Below are 19,540 nucleotides of genomic sequence, written 5' to 3'. Positions count from 1 at the left end.
ACGAAACAAAGAAACATTCTCTGGCTTGTACTGTATCACCCGAAAAGTCCTATTAGACCTTATTAATGAATAACGCCCCTCAATGGAGATGAAATACGGTTTATGATAAATGGTAACTTAGAGATAATGGTTCGAATGTGCTGAGTTCCAGGCAATGCAAAAGCGGAGCTAAGTATTTATGTACATTCTCGATCAGCACTGAGCAGTCTATTTCACCCTAAACCTGTTAGTCTTTCATTCTGAGACCATTTTAGCAACATTTTAAAATAGGTTAGTAAAAGGGAAAACAAAATATATATAAAGCAAGCATTTTAGGCAAAAATCTAGGTTATATAGTTCCGTACAATCTGAAGGATAGCCATTATTTCCTGAGAGGGCTCATGCCAACTGATAAAATAATAAGCATAGGTTACAAATAGCCTGAGTCTTTTCACCTCCCCCAACACGCATCCCCCCTCTCCGCGCCACCCCCCGCCCCCACCTCGGAGTGCTTTAATTAGAAAGGAACTAATATAGATTAAAGTCTTAGCCATACTCAATTCCTCCCTTGACCTGGGGAAAACCATGACCGTTGAGAATCTGCTGCATGATAAAACGTGGTCAAAGGTTTTCTCCAGGTACACCAGTGAGCTTAAGTAGAGCACCCAGGAAGTGGATTGTATGTCAGAGATAAAGGTGATCCCACTACATATTGATGACGTGACTCACATATGTCCTTACCTTCTGGGTGGGAGCGTTGGAAGTGCCCAGCACATCACCTCCATGCAGAAGTGTAACATCTCAGTGCAGGAGAAGGCTAAGGTAATCTTCCAGAGGTAGATTAACAACCCACTGGCTGGCCCTGTGGACTTCCCTAAATTGGGTATTTACATATAGGGCACAGTAACCACTGGAGCAGCACAGAACCCAAGCAAACCAAAGGCAAAGCCTGGCATAGTACTTAGAGCCCAATGAGATAAAATGACGGATCAAAGGATTATTCTTGCTTAACGAAGCATTTTGGGTTTGAGTCTCATTGGACTCACTTTTCAACAGGATGTTGTATTTAAGGGCTGGAATTTGGAAATTCCACTACAGCCATAAAATGTCAGCTCTGATTGACTTAATCCAAGCAGAACTCTGGATGAAGCCCTGCTGTGCTTATAACCTAACATTTAGAAATGGATGGGGAGGAAGGGATAGATAATGGGAAGGATTTTTCTTACCATTAGCTTCTGAAATTAGCTTAGTGTATTAATTCAGAAAGTAGTCGGTTCCATCTGATTGTGTCCCTTAGTAATCTGAACCATCTGCCTCTGTGTAGGAGGTAGTTCACCTCTTTAATCCAGCTTACAGCCCACAAACCACTCTTCTCTATCATTGTGCCCTTGAGATGAGGCTGTGCAAGGTTCTTTGCTCTTAAGTGTGGCTGTCGTTAAGGATATTTGGAGATTTTGTCTTTTTTTTTTTTTTTTTTTCCTCCTCACGTTTTTTTCTGAGTTTTGGTTTTCTTTCTCTGGGGCCGAAACCATGGCTTTCTTTATGAAAACTATGATAAGTAACCAGGTAAAGAATTTAGGATTTGGTGGTGGGTCTGAAGAAAAAAAAGAAGAAGGAGGTACTTCTGATCCTGCAGCAGCTCAAGGGATGACTAGAGAGGAATACGAGGAATATCAAAAGCAAATGATTGAGGAGAAGTGAGTACATGCAGCTTCATTTCCCTTTATAAGCAAAAAGTAATTAATGCCGGCCGTACCTGCTTCAGTTTTCCAATTTCTTTTTGCTCTTTAAATGGATGCTTTTCCTTGTGCTATTGGCCTCTAACTTTAGGAAACCCCCTAAGTTTTCTGCTAAAGTGAACGATTTTGTAGCATCAGCAGTTACTATGTCCTATTTGTATGAATGGAAATGAAAAACAAATGAATCTACACATCATTTTTAGTGTAACTTAACACTTTCCGATGTAGGCACGTTTTAATTGACTTCAGTTTAACTGTTCAGAGGAAAAATTGTGAGTCTATCTTTCCAAAATTCACCCTCCTGGCAAATGGAAAGCTTTCAAATGGTAAGAATTCAGACTTTGCTCCTGGAAGAGGGCCTTAAAAAACATATAGTGCAACCTTCTTGATTTCACATGGGCAAAAAAAAAAAAAAGCCTAGAAAGCACAACATAACAATTATGTCATAAGAATTGGCTTCTCAAACACTATGAATAAATTTATGGACTTTATTATGAAAGTTTTAAAGATACAGTAAAGTAGAATAGTATAACGAATCCTATATGCACCTATGATGTAACGTGTACAATTAACATTTTGCCATATTTACTTATAGATGGATTAGTTGGATTAATGATGATGATAGATAGGTGGATAGGTAGGTAGCTAGATACGTAGATGATAGATAGATAGATAGATAGATAGATAGATAGATAGATAGATAGATAGATGATAGATAAATGATATAGAGAATAAATTTCAAAGTAAATTACAGGCATCATGATACTTCACTCTTAAATACTTCAGCCATATACCTCCAAAAAATAATAACATTCTCCCGGCTATATAAAATGTAATAATGGTAATATATTAGTAACATTTTATTTAAGAATACGGAATGTGAATATCACCAACGATTTTTCACTGCTGAAGATTGATCTTTAAGTGCAATCTGCATGTAATTTTTTAAAAGTTTAACATAGCATTAAGAGTTTTAATAATCAACTAAGAATTGAAGCATCGATCTTGAGGTTAAATGTTCATCAAATATTACAAAAAATGTTTTTTGTTTTTTGTTTTTTTGCTACCATGGCTATTTTGCTAATGATCAATTACATAATAGCTGCCTAAGTCCTATTGCTAAGATGATTATAAGTGAAAAGGTTAATGACCTGGGGAAACTAAGTACCATGGCCTACATTTAATGGGAACCTTGTCTGTTGTATTTTTTCTGAAAGAAATTATGGCTTATAAATTATCTAGAAGACTTATGTTTGGCTCAGCAAATTAAAGTCAGTTCAAGTAAATGCAACTGCAAAAATTATTGGTGCTAAGATAATGCTAGGGCCAAAAAAAGCAGCATTCTTTCAATGTTGGCTAGTTTTGCCTATGGTGTGTAAAATGACAAATATAATGAAGAAACAGAAATGGAACAATAGCACCAAATGTTCTCAGCTCAAGGGGGCTTATGAAAAGAAAATGATCAGAAATTTAGACTATACACCTGATCATGTAAAATATCATTTAATATGTCCAAGCAATAAATCTGGTCACAGATATAGCAACTGTTGGATTAACTAATGTCCTAGTTTTCCTTAATTTTATATCTGGACAGATCAAAGATAAAAATGCCCAAATGATGTGGTCAATCAGTAGACTGGGTTATTTGCCAACTACGTGTCTTTATGTGTATGTATGTGTGTGAATATTACAAATTTATGTTGTCACCTAATTTAGGGAATGGCAGCAGGACAATAGGGCCAGCCTGCTTCCCCATGGCAAGAGGGATGACTACCAGTCCATTGCTTGAGTTTTCAAGAGCTTCATCACCTAGAATACAATGTAAAAGAGTTGGCATCAAAAACGATTCATCACGAGTTACATGTAAGGAGAGCTATAGACAGTAAAGCATATATAATCATTAAAATGAATACTAGCAAATAAAAGGCTTCTAAAGCTGTCATCATTTTAGAAAAGTTGTGGGATTAACTCCAAAAATTATAAACTAAAAACTAATTAGTAAAGCCCTCTACTGCACATTTTTATTTTATTTCTATGTTTAGATTTTTTTTCCACTTCTGATAACACTGGTACTGAAAGGTCTATACATAAATAGAATATTTAGAAATGTCTAAATAAAACATTAATCTCTTTATCCCTCCATCTCTCAATTATATTAAAATGTCCCTTCACCTTAGTTATAATTGCGACAGTACCATTTGTAAGTTGAACCTCGATATGCATCGCAGACCTAAACATAAAAGCAAAAATTAGAAAGCATTTAGAAAAAAGCCTAGAATATCTTTGCAACTTGGAAATAGGCAAAGATTTCTTAAACATGAATGATGCAATTACCAGAAAAATTTTAAATGATAAATTAGATGTTATCAAAATTAAAAACTTGTGTGCGTCAAAAACACCCTTAAGAAAATAAATAGGCAAGCCACAGACAGAAAAAATATTTGCAAAATGTATATCTGACAAAGGACTGGGATCTGGGGTATACGAAACATTTCTGAAACTCAATAATAAAAGCAAAAAAAATGAGCAAAAGAGTTGAACAAATAACTTTACAAAGATATATAAATGGCTAATTAGTGCATGGTAAAAAAATCTTGATAATCATTTAGTCATGATGGAAATGAAAATTAAAATCACACTAAGGTACCATTACACACATGCTAAATGGCTAAAGTTAAAAAGACATAATACTAAACGTTGGCCAGAACAACTAGAATTCTTCTTCTCATTGATGAGATGTAATACAGTGTAACCACTTGGGAAAAGGTGTAACAGTATCTAATAAAACTACACTTACTCAACCAAGTCACCCTATAACTCAGCAATTCCATGCCTAGATATTACTGAGGAGAAATGAATATACACGTTCAAAAAAAAGACTTGAGCAAAAATGTTCATAGCAGTTTCATTCACAGAAGCCCCAAACAGGAAATAGTCCAGGTGTTCAACAGCAGAAGGAAAAAACAACCGTGATATATTCATATAGTAGAATACATTCAGTAATAAAAAGGAACAAACTACTGATAAATGAAAAACCTAGATAAATCTCAAACGTTTTTTCTGCTGAGTGAAAGAAACCTTACACAAAAGAATGCATAGTGCACGGTTACATTTATATGAAGCTCTAGAATAGGCAAAGCCCATCTGTGATGGAAAAAAGTGGTCTAGGGAGCAGGCGTTGATTGGCAGTGGGGATGAGGGCATGTTCTCAGTAATGTTCTTTATATTTTAAGAGGGGTTGGGTTACAGAAATGGAACCAATAGGAGAGAGAGAGAGAGAGAGAGAGGATAAAACTACAAACATACATAACTGTAGTTAATGTTGAAGTGTTTGGGGTGGGGACTGCTGATATCTACAACTCTGAAATAAAAAAAAAAACCACAATAAGATGGATCAATGAATACTTAGAGGGAGAAGGATATATGATAAAACGCGTATAATACATGCTCATTGTAGGATCATGATTGTGAGTATACAGATTTCACTTTAAAATTCCTTCAACTTTTCTGTATGTTTGAAATTTTTCATAATAAAATATTGGAGTGAGGGTGGGGTGGAAGACCTGCTCCTGCCCATGCCACAGGTCACCGATCTCTCGGGTCAGTCACTTATTCCATTTCCCTCTCCCAAACTAGAAGCGTGAGCCCAGCGTTCCCTCCTGCCTATTCCAGGCCTGACATTTGGTGGAGGGCAGTGAGTTCAGGGCCTGCCTGAGCCCAGGGCCCAGTGAGGAGCGGTTTAGTCTGAGTGCTTCAGATCTGGCCCTTCCTTCAGCCAGCCTTCTGTGGTAATGGTTAAAATGACTTCAAAACTCAAGACATAGAAACCAATTTAGCCACCTGAAAATGAAAATAGGCAGTTTAATGCAAACGATGCTTCATGCAAAGATGTTTCACCAAACCCATGAACAGAAATCCCACCAGGCCCCACCTGGGCCTCAACTAGGAACCAGAAAGCTTCTGGGAAGCCACGAGAACTCTTTTCCCATCTCTTTCTATTGCTTCTCTCTTTGTCTGGAGGCTTCGTCCTTCTTTCTCAGCAGTCGGCAATCTCCATCTATCACCTAGCCCCCGTGGCAGGTGCAACCCGCAGCCCCCACGTTTACCTGTTACAGCCCCAGCCACACCACACGTCTCTGTCTTTCTCAGTTCCAATCCCAAGTTCCCAGAGAAGAGATTTCATTTACCCAGCTCGGTCCAGGCCAAAGCAGCCGAGGGCGGGGCCTTGTGTACCGACTGCACCCCCAGTAACACGCTTCTGTGGGCAGCTGAGAGAGAAGGGGCTCTGGTGGGCTTTGCAGACATCCCAAAGGCGTCTGCTTCAGTCTGGACTATCATGAGCAAAGGAGTTTATTTAAACCAGCATAGTCACGAGTCCAATTAGGTGGTCCCCAAAGCACTTTGCAACCTCCTGTACCTCGTATGGGGCATTCCCTTCTCAATAGGGAAGGGAACGCTGAACCTAAATTGGGGTCTAGAGGGAGTGACAATGAAGGGAAATGGCTTTATATAACATCCCCAAATACCATGTGCCTCAAAGCACCCCCAGTCCCAGTGTTTCCCCTGCCCCGCCCCCCGTGCCTGAGGGCAGAGGGGACTCAGAAGGTGTACCCCGGGGTCTGGCTTCTCTGAGCAGGGGCTAGAATGTCCTCAGTTTTTTCTGTCTTTTGATCCTGTCTTCTATTCTTTTCCTTTTAGGATGGAAAGAGATGCTGCATTTACACAAAAAAAGGCAGAGAGGGCCTGCCTGAGAGTTCACCTCCGAGAAAAGTACAGACTCCCAAAGGTGAGACACTCAACGCAGTAAACATTCAGTCATTTCTTACACACTAAACAATGGAGAATAGTCGATTATCAGCAAAGGGTCACGCTCACGAATATATACATACAGTAGTCCCCCCCTTATCCACGGGGGTTACATTCCAAGGCCCCCAGGGGATGGATGCCTGAAACTGGAGATAGCGCTGAACCCCCAAATACTGTTTTTCCCTATACATGCATATCTATGATAAAGTGCAATTTATAAATTAGGTTCAGTAAGAGATTAACAACAATAATTAATAATAAAATAGAACAATGATAATATATTGTAATGAGAGTTATTTGAATGTGGCATGAAGTAAAATGAGGGTTTCTTGAGCACAAGCACTGTGGCATCTCGGCAGGGGATGTGACCCTTGAGATGGCTACCAAGTGGTTATGGGCGGGAGCCTCTGCAACGAGGAGACGGGAACAAAGAGATGATTCTTGTCTCTGCAGGGACAGAGCAGGACGCCTAGAATTAAAAACTTATGAATCGTTTATTTCCGGCATTTTTCATTTAATATTTTCAGACCGTGGTTGACCATGGGTAACCGAAATCACAGAACGTGAAACGACAGACGAGGGTGGGAACAACTGTATCGTATGTGAGCATGTAAATGCATGTATATGTCTTCATCTTAATCGAGGCATCGTGATCTAGTGCAAAGAGCGTTGAACTAGTTGGTAAAGACGAGATCCCAGTCGTCTAACCTCTGTGAACTTCCATTTCCTCTCAACAGAACGAAGTGAATACCTATAGATGACATTTTTACGTGAATTTATGTAAGGACTATAGAGCTTCTATGTATAGAGACATCATGGGGATAATAATGACAGCTGACATTCATGGAGCTCTAAGTGCCAGGCACTGTTCTAAGTGCTTTGCAAGTATCAGTTCGCTTAGTCCTCTCAGCGGTCCTGTGAGGGAGGTTCTTACAGTAGAGGACACAGGTACAGAGAAAGGAACCACCCTCCTGCCACGGGCCACACAGCGGGGGACAGCGGGGGACAACGGGGGACAGCAGAGCCCAGGGTCTTGACTTCTACAGTGTTCTGCCTCTGCATCAAAGCAGCGATTGGTTCCTTCTTTGGGGAGGGGGGGCATGCAATAGTGCTGGTCATCACCTGGCAGCATCCTGGTGCTGGCCAAGAGGCCAAATACCTGGACACTCTGGTGGGGTCGTCGTTTTAGAGAAGTTGTGGGATTGGCTCCGCCCACTGTAAATCGAAAACTACTCAACAGTGCATTCTGCCCCACATTCGCTTTTATCTTCCTGAGAGGTGGGCAGAGGATGTCCACATGTTCCCAGGCCTGCATCCAGGGTGACAGAGGGCCCGGCACTCTGCTCCTCTGGCTCGCTTCTCGTTTCCCCCCACCTGGGGATCGCTCAGCTCCTCTAAATGACTCCACCGTCACCTTCATATTCCAGAGGCACACCTCCCTTAGAAAACACCTTCCACCTGGAGAAACCAGAGAAAGATCCCGCCAAAGCATGACAGCCACCTCCAAATCAGCTGGCAGGGGCGGGGGGAGGGTTGTTTAGAAAGTGTCACGAAACCAATTCCTCCAATGGGTTCCCTGAAGGTGCTGGAAAAGCCGACCTCAGGGGCTATAAGCACGAAAAAAGGGAGAGAGCCCACTGGCCATTGCAAGGTCACTGCTGAAGTCACCAGAGTTAAATAGAGCCACCCTCTGGGAGAGATGGACCCCTAAGACCCAGGAACCCGAAAAACTCACAATGAAATTTAAACCCATTTTCATTTGAGACCGGTGAATTTTGAAAAGAATGCCATGCTTTTTGCGGTCCTTACTCTGGGTTAGTACGGAGTTTTTCCCGCTGTGCTTGCATTTTGGAAGAGTGGAGCGCCACTAAACACTGTCCCTTCCACTCCCATTGTCTGGTGGATTTCCTGAAACTCCCCAGGATGTCCCTGGCTGTCTTCAGCAACGTGGCTTCCCCTAGGCAGGAGGCCTGACTCAGACTTCTGCTGCCGAACTGAAGCTCCGACCTCCGGCCTTGGGCGCATCTGATTAAATCACCACAAATCTTGTTTAGAATGAAGCAGAAATGAAATACACACACACACACACACACACACACACACACACACACACACACACACACACACCCAACAGCCCATGTCTCTTCCACAAAGGCGGGACTTTTTAAGGATTTATTTTTGTCAGCTGTTCTGCTGGGATATTATAAGGAGAACTGGATTTCAATCGTGGCTCTGAGACTCTGACACAGTGCAATCTCAGGTGGCTTCTAAAAATACCTGAGCCTCAATTTCCTCACCGATAAAATGGGGCAGTGATAACTACCTCATAAGGTCTTTGTCTGAGGTAACATAATGTAAAGAACCCGGTAGAACTCCTGACCAATGGAAAGAGCTCGATGGATGGCAGCTGTGACGATGTCATCTGTGCACAGATGTCCTGTTTATAACAAAAACTGGGGGTCCTGAGGACCGTGCGCTTGGCGCAAGCACGCTGATGTGTGTCAACAGTCCAGCTCCAGGTGCCTGAACTTCAAGAATCGAGCTTTTGTTTGTTTTCTCCCTTAATGGCGAGTCTGTGGTCTTGCTCATTTCCAGATCCTCCGGGGTGAACACCTCCAGGCTTAGCCAGGTTTTGATGCTCTTCAGAGAAAAAAAATAATCCCCAAATCTCTGAGGCAACCATCCTTTGAGACAAGAGCCTCTCAGACAGAAACTATGGAAAGAAGAAAGAATTATAGCCATGGCGTATGCACATTCGGATCCTCCCTGGAGAGGGACAGGCCCCGGGGAGTGACCGTGACAATAGCTGCATAGGCTACTGCTCTTTAAAGCCAAATGGAGGATGGGGGGAGGGGAGGACAGGGATGAACCATGAAAAAGTCTATAAATTAGCAGTGGAGCTCAATATCTTTTGTTGCATGATTTCCGATGCTCACATACCCCTCTCTCTATGGGTGTTTCAAATGCATAACGCATATGAGACCGCCCCTGATTTTTTCAAGGATCCCAAGTTCATCTGAGAATCTAATGTCACCGATTCTTTTAGCTTAAGGAAACCGCAACCCAGGGAGGTTAAATAGCTTTACAAAAACCCATAGCTATTGAGCAACAGAACCACGATTGGAACTTCAGCCTCGCGACCATGAAAAAGAGAAACTTACTCACAAAAGGATTTGAACACAGCTCCCTCTTGCCCCAAGGTCTCTGCTCTTTCTGCTCTCAATATTCGAGGTGTCCCAACAAGTTTAGTGCAGCTTCGAGCTCCACGTGGCTTAAAACTGCACGAAGACCTCGGGGACCACCTGTGCTGGTGACTACTTCAGTAAATGTCACCGAATCCCACCCCAGCAGCTGGGCACGTTGCTTTTCCTTCTCTGACGTTGTGTGACGTCAGAGCTGGGAGTCACTGACTAAATTCCAAATCCGATCGAAATAAATAGGCGAGAATGTCGCTTGGAAGCAGTCTACACTTAATCCTTCGCTGCAGAGTCTACTTTCAGATGGAGGCCTTCCCGAGCCACTTTTCTATTATCTCTGCATTCTGTAAAAATAGATTCTACGCACAATGCTTCAAGAACTAGCCTATAGGGTGAAAAAGAACTAAAAATACTGATAATACAACTGCCCGCTTTTTGTAAAGCGCATGGGAATTCTAATCCAAATGCACGTTATCCTTAAAACGATAACTAATAGAAAGCGCACCATAAAAAAAATCAACACTGTGGCTCATAGTCCACTTTGTCTGCTTATCCCCAGATGTGGCGAACGCCCCAAGCTCAAGGCGGCACCTTGTGCTGGAAGTCCAGCCCCACCCTTGGGCACCTCCTCTGCCTCCGGGGGCTGCCACAGGTTACATGCTCCCCTCCCCCATACCCGATCGAGGCTCTGGGTGCAGCGGGCCTTCGACAGACCCCGCGCCTAGAAAGGGGTGCTGGGGGACAGCAGCGTTCCCCAGGCCCCCAGATCAGCCCCCGGGCAGCTGCTTGCTGTCTGTGCAGACAGATCCTGCCCAAGCCAGACGCTGGCCTCAGGGCGGAGCCGAAGCAGCAGCCGCCTGCGCGGGACAGGAACCCCGGCCCCTCGCGCCCCCTGGTGTTCCCAGTCACAAAGCGCGCGGGATGCCCCCAGGGAAAGGCACCGTCGCTGCGGTTGTGGTGGTGGGGACAGTGGGGAGGAGGAACAGAAATAAATGTCTGGAGGCGACTTGTTACTTTTTGGAGCCTATTCTTTTGATACTAAGGACCAGATGGCGCGTTTTATTCTAAAGTGGTTTCTGGGCTAGCAGGCCTGTAAGGGCTTGGTGGGCCGTCCTAGGAGCAGTCGTCACAAAGCAGGAGGTGACAGGACCCATGAGTGACTGGGTGGGGACAGGCTGGGAGAGGAGCATCTGAGCAGTGGGATCCTCGGTGATATGTCCTCACAGAGAGGTTTCTAGCTGTCTCCGCAGCAACCAGGATGGTGAGGGATTGTGAAATGACTCACGGTAATTGAGAAATAGTTGGAAGACTGTGGATGAGCGGCCTTGAGAGGAGATGGCTTTGGGGAAATGACTGTGGGACTGGTCATCCCCAGGCCTCAGAGGCCATGCGTTGATTCTCGTGCTGCTGGCTACTACAGAACTGTAGGTAACTGTTAGGTCTTTGTCGATTATGCAGAGTAACCCTATAGACTGCCATCCAAAACACCATGATGGAAATTTAAGTTGCAAGTTTTCATTTCCTAGATGCTCTGATAAGGAGCGGGGAGGCCTGGGAAGGCTAGGCAGTGTCCATGGGCATCACCATGACTGGGAAAGCTCAAGGCCATGGCAACGCGAATTGGAAGAAAAGGAATGAGGGGCTAGTTGGCCAGTAAGAACAGTGGGACAGGACTGACAGAGGTCAGGGCCAGAGAGAAACTGCCGGATTGGAGATGGGCAACAGGTGCCTGAGTCATTACATACACCTCCTTCACGGGGCACCGCATCTTGGTTACTGCACTTAAGTGATTACATATCTGATTGCTGCAATTAAAAATGGCCATCATGGTATACATATGCAATGGAATATTCCTCAGCCATCAAAAAGAAAGAAATCCTGACATTTGCGACAATGTGGATAGATGTAGAGATCGTTACGCTAAGTGAAATAAGTCAGGCAGAGAAAGACAAATACTGTATCATCTCATTCTTATGTGGAATCTGAGAAAAACTAACTTACAGAAGGGACAGATCGGTGGTTGCCAGAGGCGGGGGTGGGTAGTGACATCGATGAAGGGGGACACAGGGACAAACTTCCAGTTAGAAGATAAATAAGCCCTGGGAACACAATGTACAGCGTGGTTACTACTAAGAAAAAGGTCATCAAAAGACATCAGAAGGACCAACGGAATTGTCATTCACAGTTGGCGATGACCTCAGGCCGGGCGGGGCCATCTGAGGGGCACACGGAAGCCCCCTCCTCCACCTCTCTAAGTTTCTTCCTACAGGGGGTGCAGGTTCGTGGCCACCATGGTGCTTTGCTTCCTTGAACCCAGCATGTGAGTGGTGTTTCTGTTTTTATAAAACTTACTTCTTATATACAGAAAAGCATATGACGTAGGTGGACACTCAATGTGTAATCATAAAATTCATGTAAATTAAGGGACTTGCCCAAGATCACAAAGCTTACTGTGACACATAGGGCTTCGAGCTTCCTAATTTTTCACCAGGTACTTTTGCAGGCCCCGTCCCTCCCACCCCACCCCTAACACACACGCGCTTTCTCAAACCCATGTCTCTCCACCCAGGATGGCAGACTTGAGAACTGAACACGAAGAAAAAGGCACTGGGCAGAAAGCAAAGGTCACAAGGGCCTTGTTGGGCTCCTAATAACAACCTTCCCCCCACGCCGTAATTTGCAAAATTCTTAGCCCTGTGCTATCGTATAAAGTCCATGTTGGGCAAGCCACCACACGAACAGGGCCCTTCAGCCAACGAGGGCCGACCCTGGGTGCCGCATTCACAGTCCCCAATCCCCAGGTCACGTCACTGAGGTTGCAGGAGGCCATTCTGGGTCCTTCCTTTTACCCAGGCCCGACAGAGAGCAGATCTGAGGGAAATGTGTTCCCAGGAGCTGTCAGGTCTAATGAGGATAATTCTGTCCCATTTTGGAATTAGAACTGTGTTTTCTAAAGAAATGATCTCGCTGTGAAAAAGAGTTTTGCTCAATTGCTGACGGGAAAGGAAGTTTGGGCTCCGAGACGGAGCGACGTGGGCCCTCGACGCACACAAACCGTAAAAAGCCTCCTCTCCGAGTTTATCGTTCACTGTCAATGACAATATCATTTGTCGCACCCGTGTCTTTTGATGACCACTTTTAATTGTCGTAATGACGTAAGGAGTCAAGGAAGTGCGATAATCGAATGGCAGTAATCTAACGTATAGACAGTAAAGTATACTGTTCATTATCGTGATCACGTACCCACGTCCACTCTCTTGATTTTCTCTGGCTTTCAAATTACGTGTAATTAGAGGACTTCAAACGCCTACAGTAATCCATGGTGCTCATGCTGGATTTGGATCTCACTTCGCTAATCCTGTATTTTCAGGTTTTTCTCTCTATTAGCTTCGACTTCATCAAAGAGTCAAGTCTCTCTCCACGAAAACAAACAACACTTTCCGCGTCAACACGCCCTTCTAGGTGTCTTTCCGGATCGACTGGTTCCCACCGCCCTGCCAAAAGCTCCCTCCCTCAGATGCTCGGACAGATGGTTCTCTTATTTTTCTTATTTTCCTTTTGGACCTCCTGGTTTCTCTTCATCTTGTTTAGCATCGGTCACTGCTTCCTCCCTCTCTGTCGTCCGCTTCTGGACACACCAGCCTTCTGGTTCTCACTCTCCTGAAACTGGTGCTTCTCGGTCTTCTCCATGGGTTACCCTTCTTGTGTCAGCCCCCAAATTTCGAAACATTCCAGGGTGCTCCCTTGGTCTGCACTTTTTCCCACTCGAGTGCACATTCTCCTCGGATGAATGTACCTTGCTGTTGCTTTCAGCCATCACCTATCTGTGTGTTGATGACTCAAATCTATACCTCCAGCCCCCACCTTCTTCCTAAAAGTCAGTGCTGCAACTACCTCTGCTTAGGCACCTCAAAGCTCATATCTCGAACAGACTCCCTCATTGTCCCCTAAACCTGCTCCTCCCGTAGGCTTCACCTCCACCAAAGGCTCTCAGAGCAGCCCACCCCCCAGGCTGGCAACCGGAAGTCACACTTGACTTTTCCCTCCTCCTCCAGCCTCACATCCAGCAAATCACCGAGTTGCCTTAATTTCACCTCCTAAGTAATTCTCAACCCCGTCCCCAAGTGCAGGCCTCATCGTTTCTCGCCTCTTTTACTAGAACAGCTCTCGAGTCTTGGTCCCTTCAAAACTGTAGAATGCGGTTTCCAAAATGCAAATCTGATCCTGTTCCTTCTCTGTTTGTTTGTTTTTTTAAGGCTAACTATGACTTTTTTTAAAATTTTTTAAATATTTTTTTATTTTTCAATTATAGTTGACATACAATATTATATTAGTTTCAAGTGTACAATCTAGTGATTAAACATTTACATAACTTACGAAGTGATCATCCCGATAAGTCTAGTACCATCTGACACTGGACATACTTATTACAATATTATTGACTATATTCCCTATGCTGTGCTTTACATCCCTGTGACTTTTTATAGCTGACAGTTTGTACTTCTTAATCTCTTCTCCTTTTTATCCATCTCCCCAAACCCCTTTCCATCTGACAACCATCAAAATGTTCTCTGTATCTATGAGTTCGTTTCTGTTTTGTTTGTTCACTTAGTTTTTAAGATTCTACATATAAGTGAAATCATATGGTATTTCTCTTTGTCTGTATGATTTATTTCTCTTATCATAATATACTCTTTAGGTCCATTTATGTTAGTTGCAAATGGCAAGATTTTGACATTTTTTATGGCTGAATAATATTCCATTGTATATATGTAGCACATCTTCTTTATCCATTCGTCTGTTGATGGGCACTTAGGTTGCTTCCAGATCTTGGCTGTTGTACATAATGTGGCAAAACATAGAGATGCATATGTCTTTTCAAATTGGTGTTTTGGGTTTTTTTTTTTTGGATAAATACCTGAAAGTGGAATTGCTGGGTTCTTCTCTTGTTACAGCCTTTGTTTTAAAGTCCATTTTGTGTAATATAAATATTACTACTCCAGGTTTTTTGTTTGTTTGTTTCCATGTGCACGAAGCTTCTTTTCCATTCCTTTGCTTTCAATGTGTGTCTGTATCTTTCTATCTGAAGTGAGTCTCTTGTGGGCAGCAGATGTATTGGTCCTGTTTTCTTATCCATTCAGCCGCCCTATGTCTTTTGATTGGAGCATTTAATCCATTTAGATTTAAAGCAATTGTTGATAGGTATGTAGTTACTCCATTTTATTATTTATAATTTTGATCTTTTTATTTTCTTTTTCTTCTTAAAAAAGTTCCTTTAACTTTTTTTTTTTTTTTTTTTTTTGGTATTACTGGCTAGGTGATGATGAACTCCTTTAGCTTTTTCTAATCTAGGAAGCTCTTTATCTCTCTTTTGATTCTAAATGGTAACTTTGCTGGATAGAGTAATTTTGGTTGTAGATTCTTGCTTGTCATCACTGTGATTATTTCATGCAAAAGGCTTACTATGACTTAGAATGAAGTCCAAATTCAAACCTCTTGACCTATATACACCATGACGTGGCTCCTATATTTCCAGCCTCACCTCTTGTGACTCACTCCCTGCCCGGACTGTACCTTCCTCTCTGTTTGTCCTCTGTACCCTGCTCCCCTGGCCCCTTTCCTTCCTGTAAGGAAGTGCCACTTCTTGTAAGGTCTAGTGCCACTTCTTCCAGAACCTTCCACGACTTCCCTCTCCCCACCATCCTCCGTGCTCCTGTGATAACTTAGTGCATGCCTCTTACCTCATGACCAGCCTGCATATTCTCACCCGGTAGATTGTGTGCTCCTTAACAAAAAGGGCTGATTTTTTCATCTTTGTCCCCAGTGCCTTGCATGATGCCTGACATGTTACACACACACACACACACACACACACGGTTTGCTGAAAGACTGATGTTATTGGGGAAAAGGAAAAACAAAAACAAAAAACACACGTAAAGAACAAAGTATCAAAAACTGCAGAAATGATCTATCTGCCCTAAGAGTTATATTAAAAAAAAAATTTCATGAGAAGAACAAGTCTGGATCCAACATCATAAAATCATAATACAAAATGATAATTTTGTGTAAAATGCAAAGCCTACTTTACATTATTATTAAGATGTCATACATCTTCAGATAGTAGTACATTTTAAGTGAAGCCACAAGATTATTTCTAAAAACAAAGGCACTCCTCTTCCTAGCTAATTCAAAATGTATATGTAAGTCAAGCCAAATTAATAAGAGAAAACAGTTCCACAATGAACCCTAATCCTATTAATGGAATTGTCAATCTAAGTTAGCCATTGAAAAATAATGTCATGCCCCCTGCTGAGCTATATGATTTCGTTACACCTGGTGTTTGTCTGCCGTATTAAGGGCATCGTTCATTTTGAAGAAAGCGATAGAAGAAAGTGTATCAACAGAATTGTCCTTAGATGTGTCACACTGAAAGCTCCATTAGAATTGAATTTAAAATTTGCCTCTTAAAAAAAAAAAAAATGACTCTGTGAACCTTTCTTTGCCCGCCTCCTTCTTCGGATTAGGAGCTCTTGGGGCTGCCCCGCAGGACACCAAGACCTCCTGCTTCTGAGCAGCTGTTTCTGGCGGCAGGGCGAAGAGGCCTTCAGAGGCTCCCCACCAGTCCCTCTGTTCCGTACCTTCTCCATCCTGCCTCAGTTCAGTTTGCTCCTTCTACTCATGCCCTGGGCAGAGCCGTGGACCGAATGTCCTCCGGGGACATGGGGAAGGGAAGGGAGAATCCTGGCACAGCAGGAGTTACTTACACTCCTCGGCCTCTCAGTTAATCCTCACGGCCACTGTAAGGCAGGTAGATGTTTCTTCCCCTTCCTAGGTATGAATACCAACTGAGAGAGGGAAAGTGACTTCTCAAGGTCACGCAGCCTGTAAATGGCAAGGCAAGATAAGACCCCAAGCCCATCTGACCCCACTGGCCAGGTCTTCCTGCTGGATCTGGCAGCCATGTTGGATTCTCATCTCCTAACCAGCTGGATGACATTTATGCGATATCGTCGCCAGACTGGGGTTTCCTCATCTGCAAATGGGGGCTTGGATAAGTGACTTCAGAATGCTCCTTAGGTCCTAATGGGAGGCCTACATAAAGGAAGGAAGTGTAAGATATGCATAGCTGTTTCTAGAAATTCTCATTCCATATAGGGCCCTATATGTGCACACGTGCAGTCAACATTATAAAATGATGCCTTTTATTCGGGAAGTCAGATCCACACATCCAAACCATCCGTTCTAACCTGTGTGTGCTGAGGGCCCTTTAAGTAGCTAACGAGGGAAGAACAGTGTGAGGTAGGAGAAGGAGCAACTAGCAAGCCTTGGAGAAGGATCTCAGCATGGTTCACACAATTACTCAGGAAACATTTAAAATATTCTACTGCCTGGGCCCCCGCCACTGGAGCCAAATCTCTGAGGGTGGGCCCTGGCCGCCGGTATTTTTCAATGCTTCACAAAGGATTCAGAGGCACAGACAGGGCTGAAACCACTGACCCCAGGGGGATGGAACATAAACTTGGCTCTGTCCTTCAGCAGCAGCTGGTCAGAACAAGAATGAACGTCTGCTGGAGCCTGGTCCCCAAAGGCTTCACACCTACTCCCTCTTGGTCAGGCCCGGATACCCCTTATTTTGGGCATAGCAGGCCATGCTCAGTTTTACTTCATATTGAGGTGTTTGTTGAATGGCGTATTCTTTGCTTTATATCCCCGCTCCCCCAATGTCTTGGAAACGCTGTCAGAACAGGAACCAGGGGTTGCCGTCACCTTGCCTTGGAGCCACTGCAGCACCCTTACTCATAACGGGGACAGTGAGGGGTGGCTTATGAAGACAGGTGACCGCTGAAGTCCATGATCCTCACAAATATGTAAATATCAAATGTTAGATAAACTCGCCAAAGTGAAAGAAATCCATTAATCCAACTGTTTAGTATCATATAGACAAAAAATAGATAGGCAAACCAAAAGCAAATCAAATCTACCAAGTATAAAACACACTGGTATTTCCTTATACACAAACTGGATTGACTAGACTCTAAAAAGTGGTGAACGCTCAGCTTTTTGACAATGTGACCATCTACGATAGCGTGTCATCGTATCTCAAGTTCGCTACAAAATAAAGGCCAGTTTATCAGGATCAAGGGCATAGGAAGTCTAAATCCAGGGTCATGCTGACCCTTCAAAGTCAGAAATCAGTCACAGGGAATCACAAAGGCAGGGTTTGGGGGCTATTTCAATAATAGGGCATGCGGCACTGGCAATTAAGATTATACATCTGGTTAAAAAGCAAGAGATTAAAACTGATTCTGGTCAGCCGGCATGAAAATAATTAGATCTTAACTGCATTAAACAGTATCCCAAATTGATAAGATTTCTAGAAATGAGAAAACCTCTGAAACAGAACCTCTAAGAATGAAGTGTAGCCTATAGGTCCCTAATTGTATGCTGGTTCACTTCACTGACTCACTTTTCCATTCATTCATTCATTCATTCATTCATGCCATGGTTCTCAGCGCTAAACCTTCCCTCCCTCCCGGAAGCTGATTCATATTGGCTGTATTGTACTTGTATTTGCGGGGGTAATGAGGCATTACTGCCTTTCCTTAGTGTGTGAACTGTATCAAAATATCCCTGGTCTCTCCAACCTGAGATCTGTCAGTGGGCAGCAGAAAATCTGGACAAGACATTCATTGTTTGGATTGTAGACAGGGTCCCATCAGCGGGGCAGTTCATTAGGCAAGGAGGAGGCAAGGCTGCCTGGGGTTCGCCGTATAAATCCCACTTGTTTTCCTTAATTGCTCGCTCTGTCCCGGATCTTTCTCTGAAGGGCCGACATGCTCCCACCCTCTGTTTCGCCGTCCATGGCCTTCTTTATCTCGGAGACTCTTTCAACAAGGATCCTGACACTGAGCGGCCCTCCTCCTCTAAAACATTAATAACCGCAGCTACCGTTTGTCCCAGACTTAGAAGCTTACAAGCCTGTTTCACATGTCTCATTCAATCTGCTCAATAATCCTCTGAGAGGCCCTCCCACTGGGCACCAGAAGTGTAAGGTGACTTGCCCAAGGTCATGCAGTGGGCGAAGGACAGAACTGGGACTCAAACCAAGTCTCCTGACTCCAAACCCCACAATCTTCCCACTGTCATCGGCCATTTCTGCAGAACAGCAGTGTGGGTTGGCCACAGCTTTTTACAAATGGGACCCTGGCCCTTGACTTGTCCTAGGTCTGAGCTAGCTCACTTGGTTAGGACCGGGGGCTTAAGAGGCCGGGGGTTCAGGTTCGGTTCCAGAGCACTTGATTTTGTCCTCTAGCCACTCACTGGCCCTGTCTAGCTGTCCTCCCCTTAGTCATAGGCATCCACAGCCCAGACTGCAGCCCATGGAAGCTAATTCCTGTACAAGCATCACCTCCGAAGCAACCGTGCTGCTGACAGATGGTCAGTTGCATTGTCCTTATAGAAGGATGGTGATGGTAGGACTCTGACCACAGCTATTGACCACGCCCAATACGGCCTTTAGACTGGACAGCTGGGGCCACCTGCCTTGGCCCCATGCTTTAGATGTGCTGTCCCTCCTCAGGCCACACTTTCTCATATGGGGTGAGAAGTGTGGACAGGCTTCCCAGAGCCCACGCCCCTCTTTCAGACCACATTCTGGCTGCCCAGGACCCGAATTCCCTGCCTAGATGCATCCCGGGCCCGCACCAGGTCCGTCCTCTCAAGGGTGCACTGAGCTGCTGGTCTGAGCACTAGCAGCTGGGGCAGGGGTTCTGCCCCTGGGAACTGTACACACGAGGTTCCCAGTGCGAGATGGAGCCA

General features: G+C 44.0%; 1 protein-coding gene across 1 annotated transcript in view; it reads left to right on the top strand.

The window, feature by feature from the left end:
• The first annotated feature begins 1,500 nt into the window (after positions 1-1,500).
• Positions 1,501-19,540, top strand: part of CPLX4 (complexin 4) — a 21,584-nt gene continuing 3,544 nt past the window's right edge. The window contains exons 1-2 of the mRNA XM_006913708.1: positions 1,501-1,676; positions 6,417-6,504. Of these exons, the coding sequence (XP_006913770.1) occupies positions 1,510-1,676; positions 6,417-6,504 (255 nt within the window). The 5' untranslated portion in view covers positions 1,501-1,509. The remainder of the gene's footprint in view (positions 1,677-6,416; positions 6,505-19,540) is intronic.

This window comes from Pteropus alecto, unplaced genomic scaffold (assembly GCF_000325575.1).
Source record: "Pteropus alecto unplaced genomic scaffold, ASM32557v1 scaffold14, whole genome shotgun sequence".
Classification (NCBI taxonomy): domain Eukaryota; kingdom Metazoa; phylum Chordata; class Mammalia; order Chiroptera; family Pteropodidae; genus Pteropus; species Pteropus alecto.
This window is presented reverse-complemented; position numbering and strand designations above follow the sequence as displayed.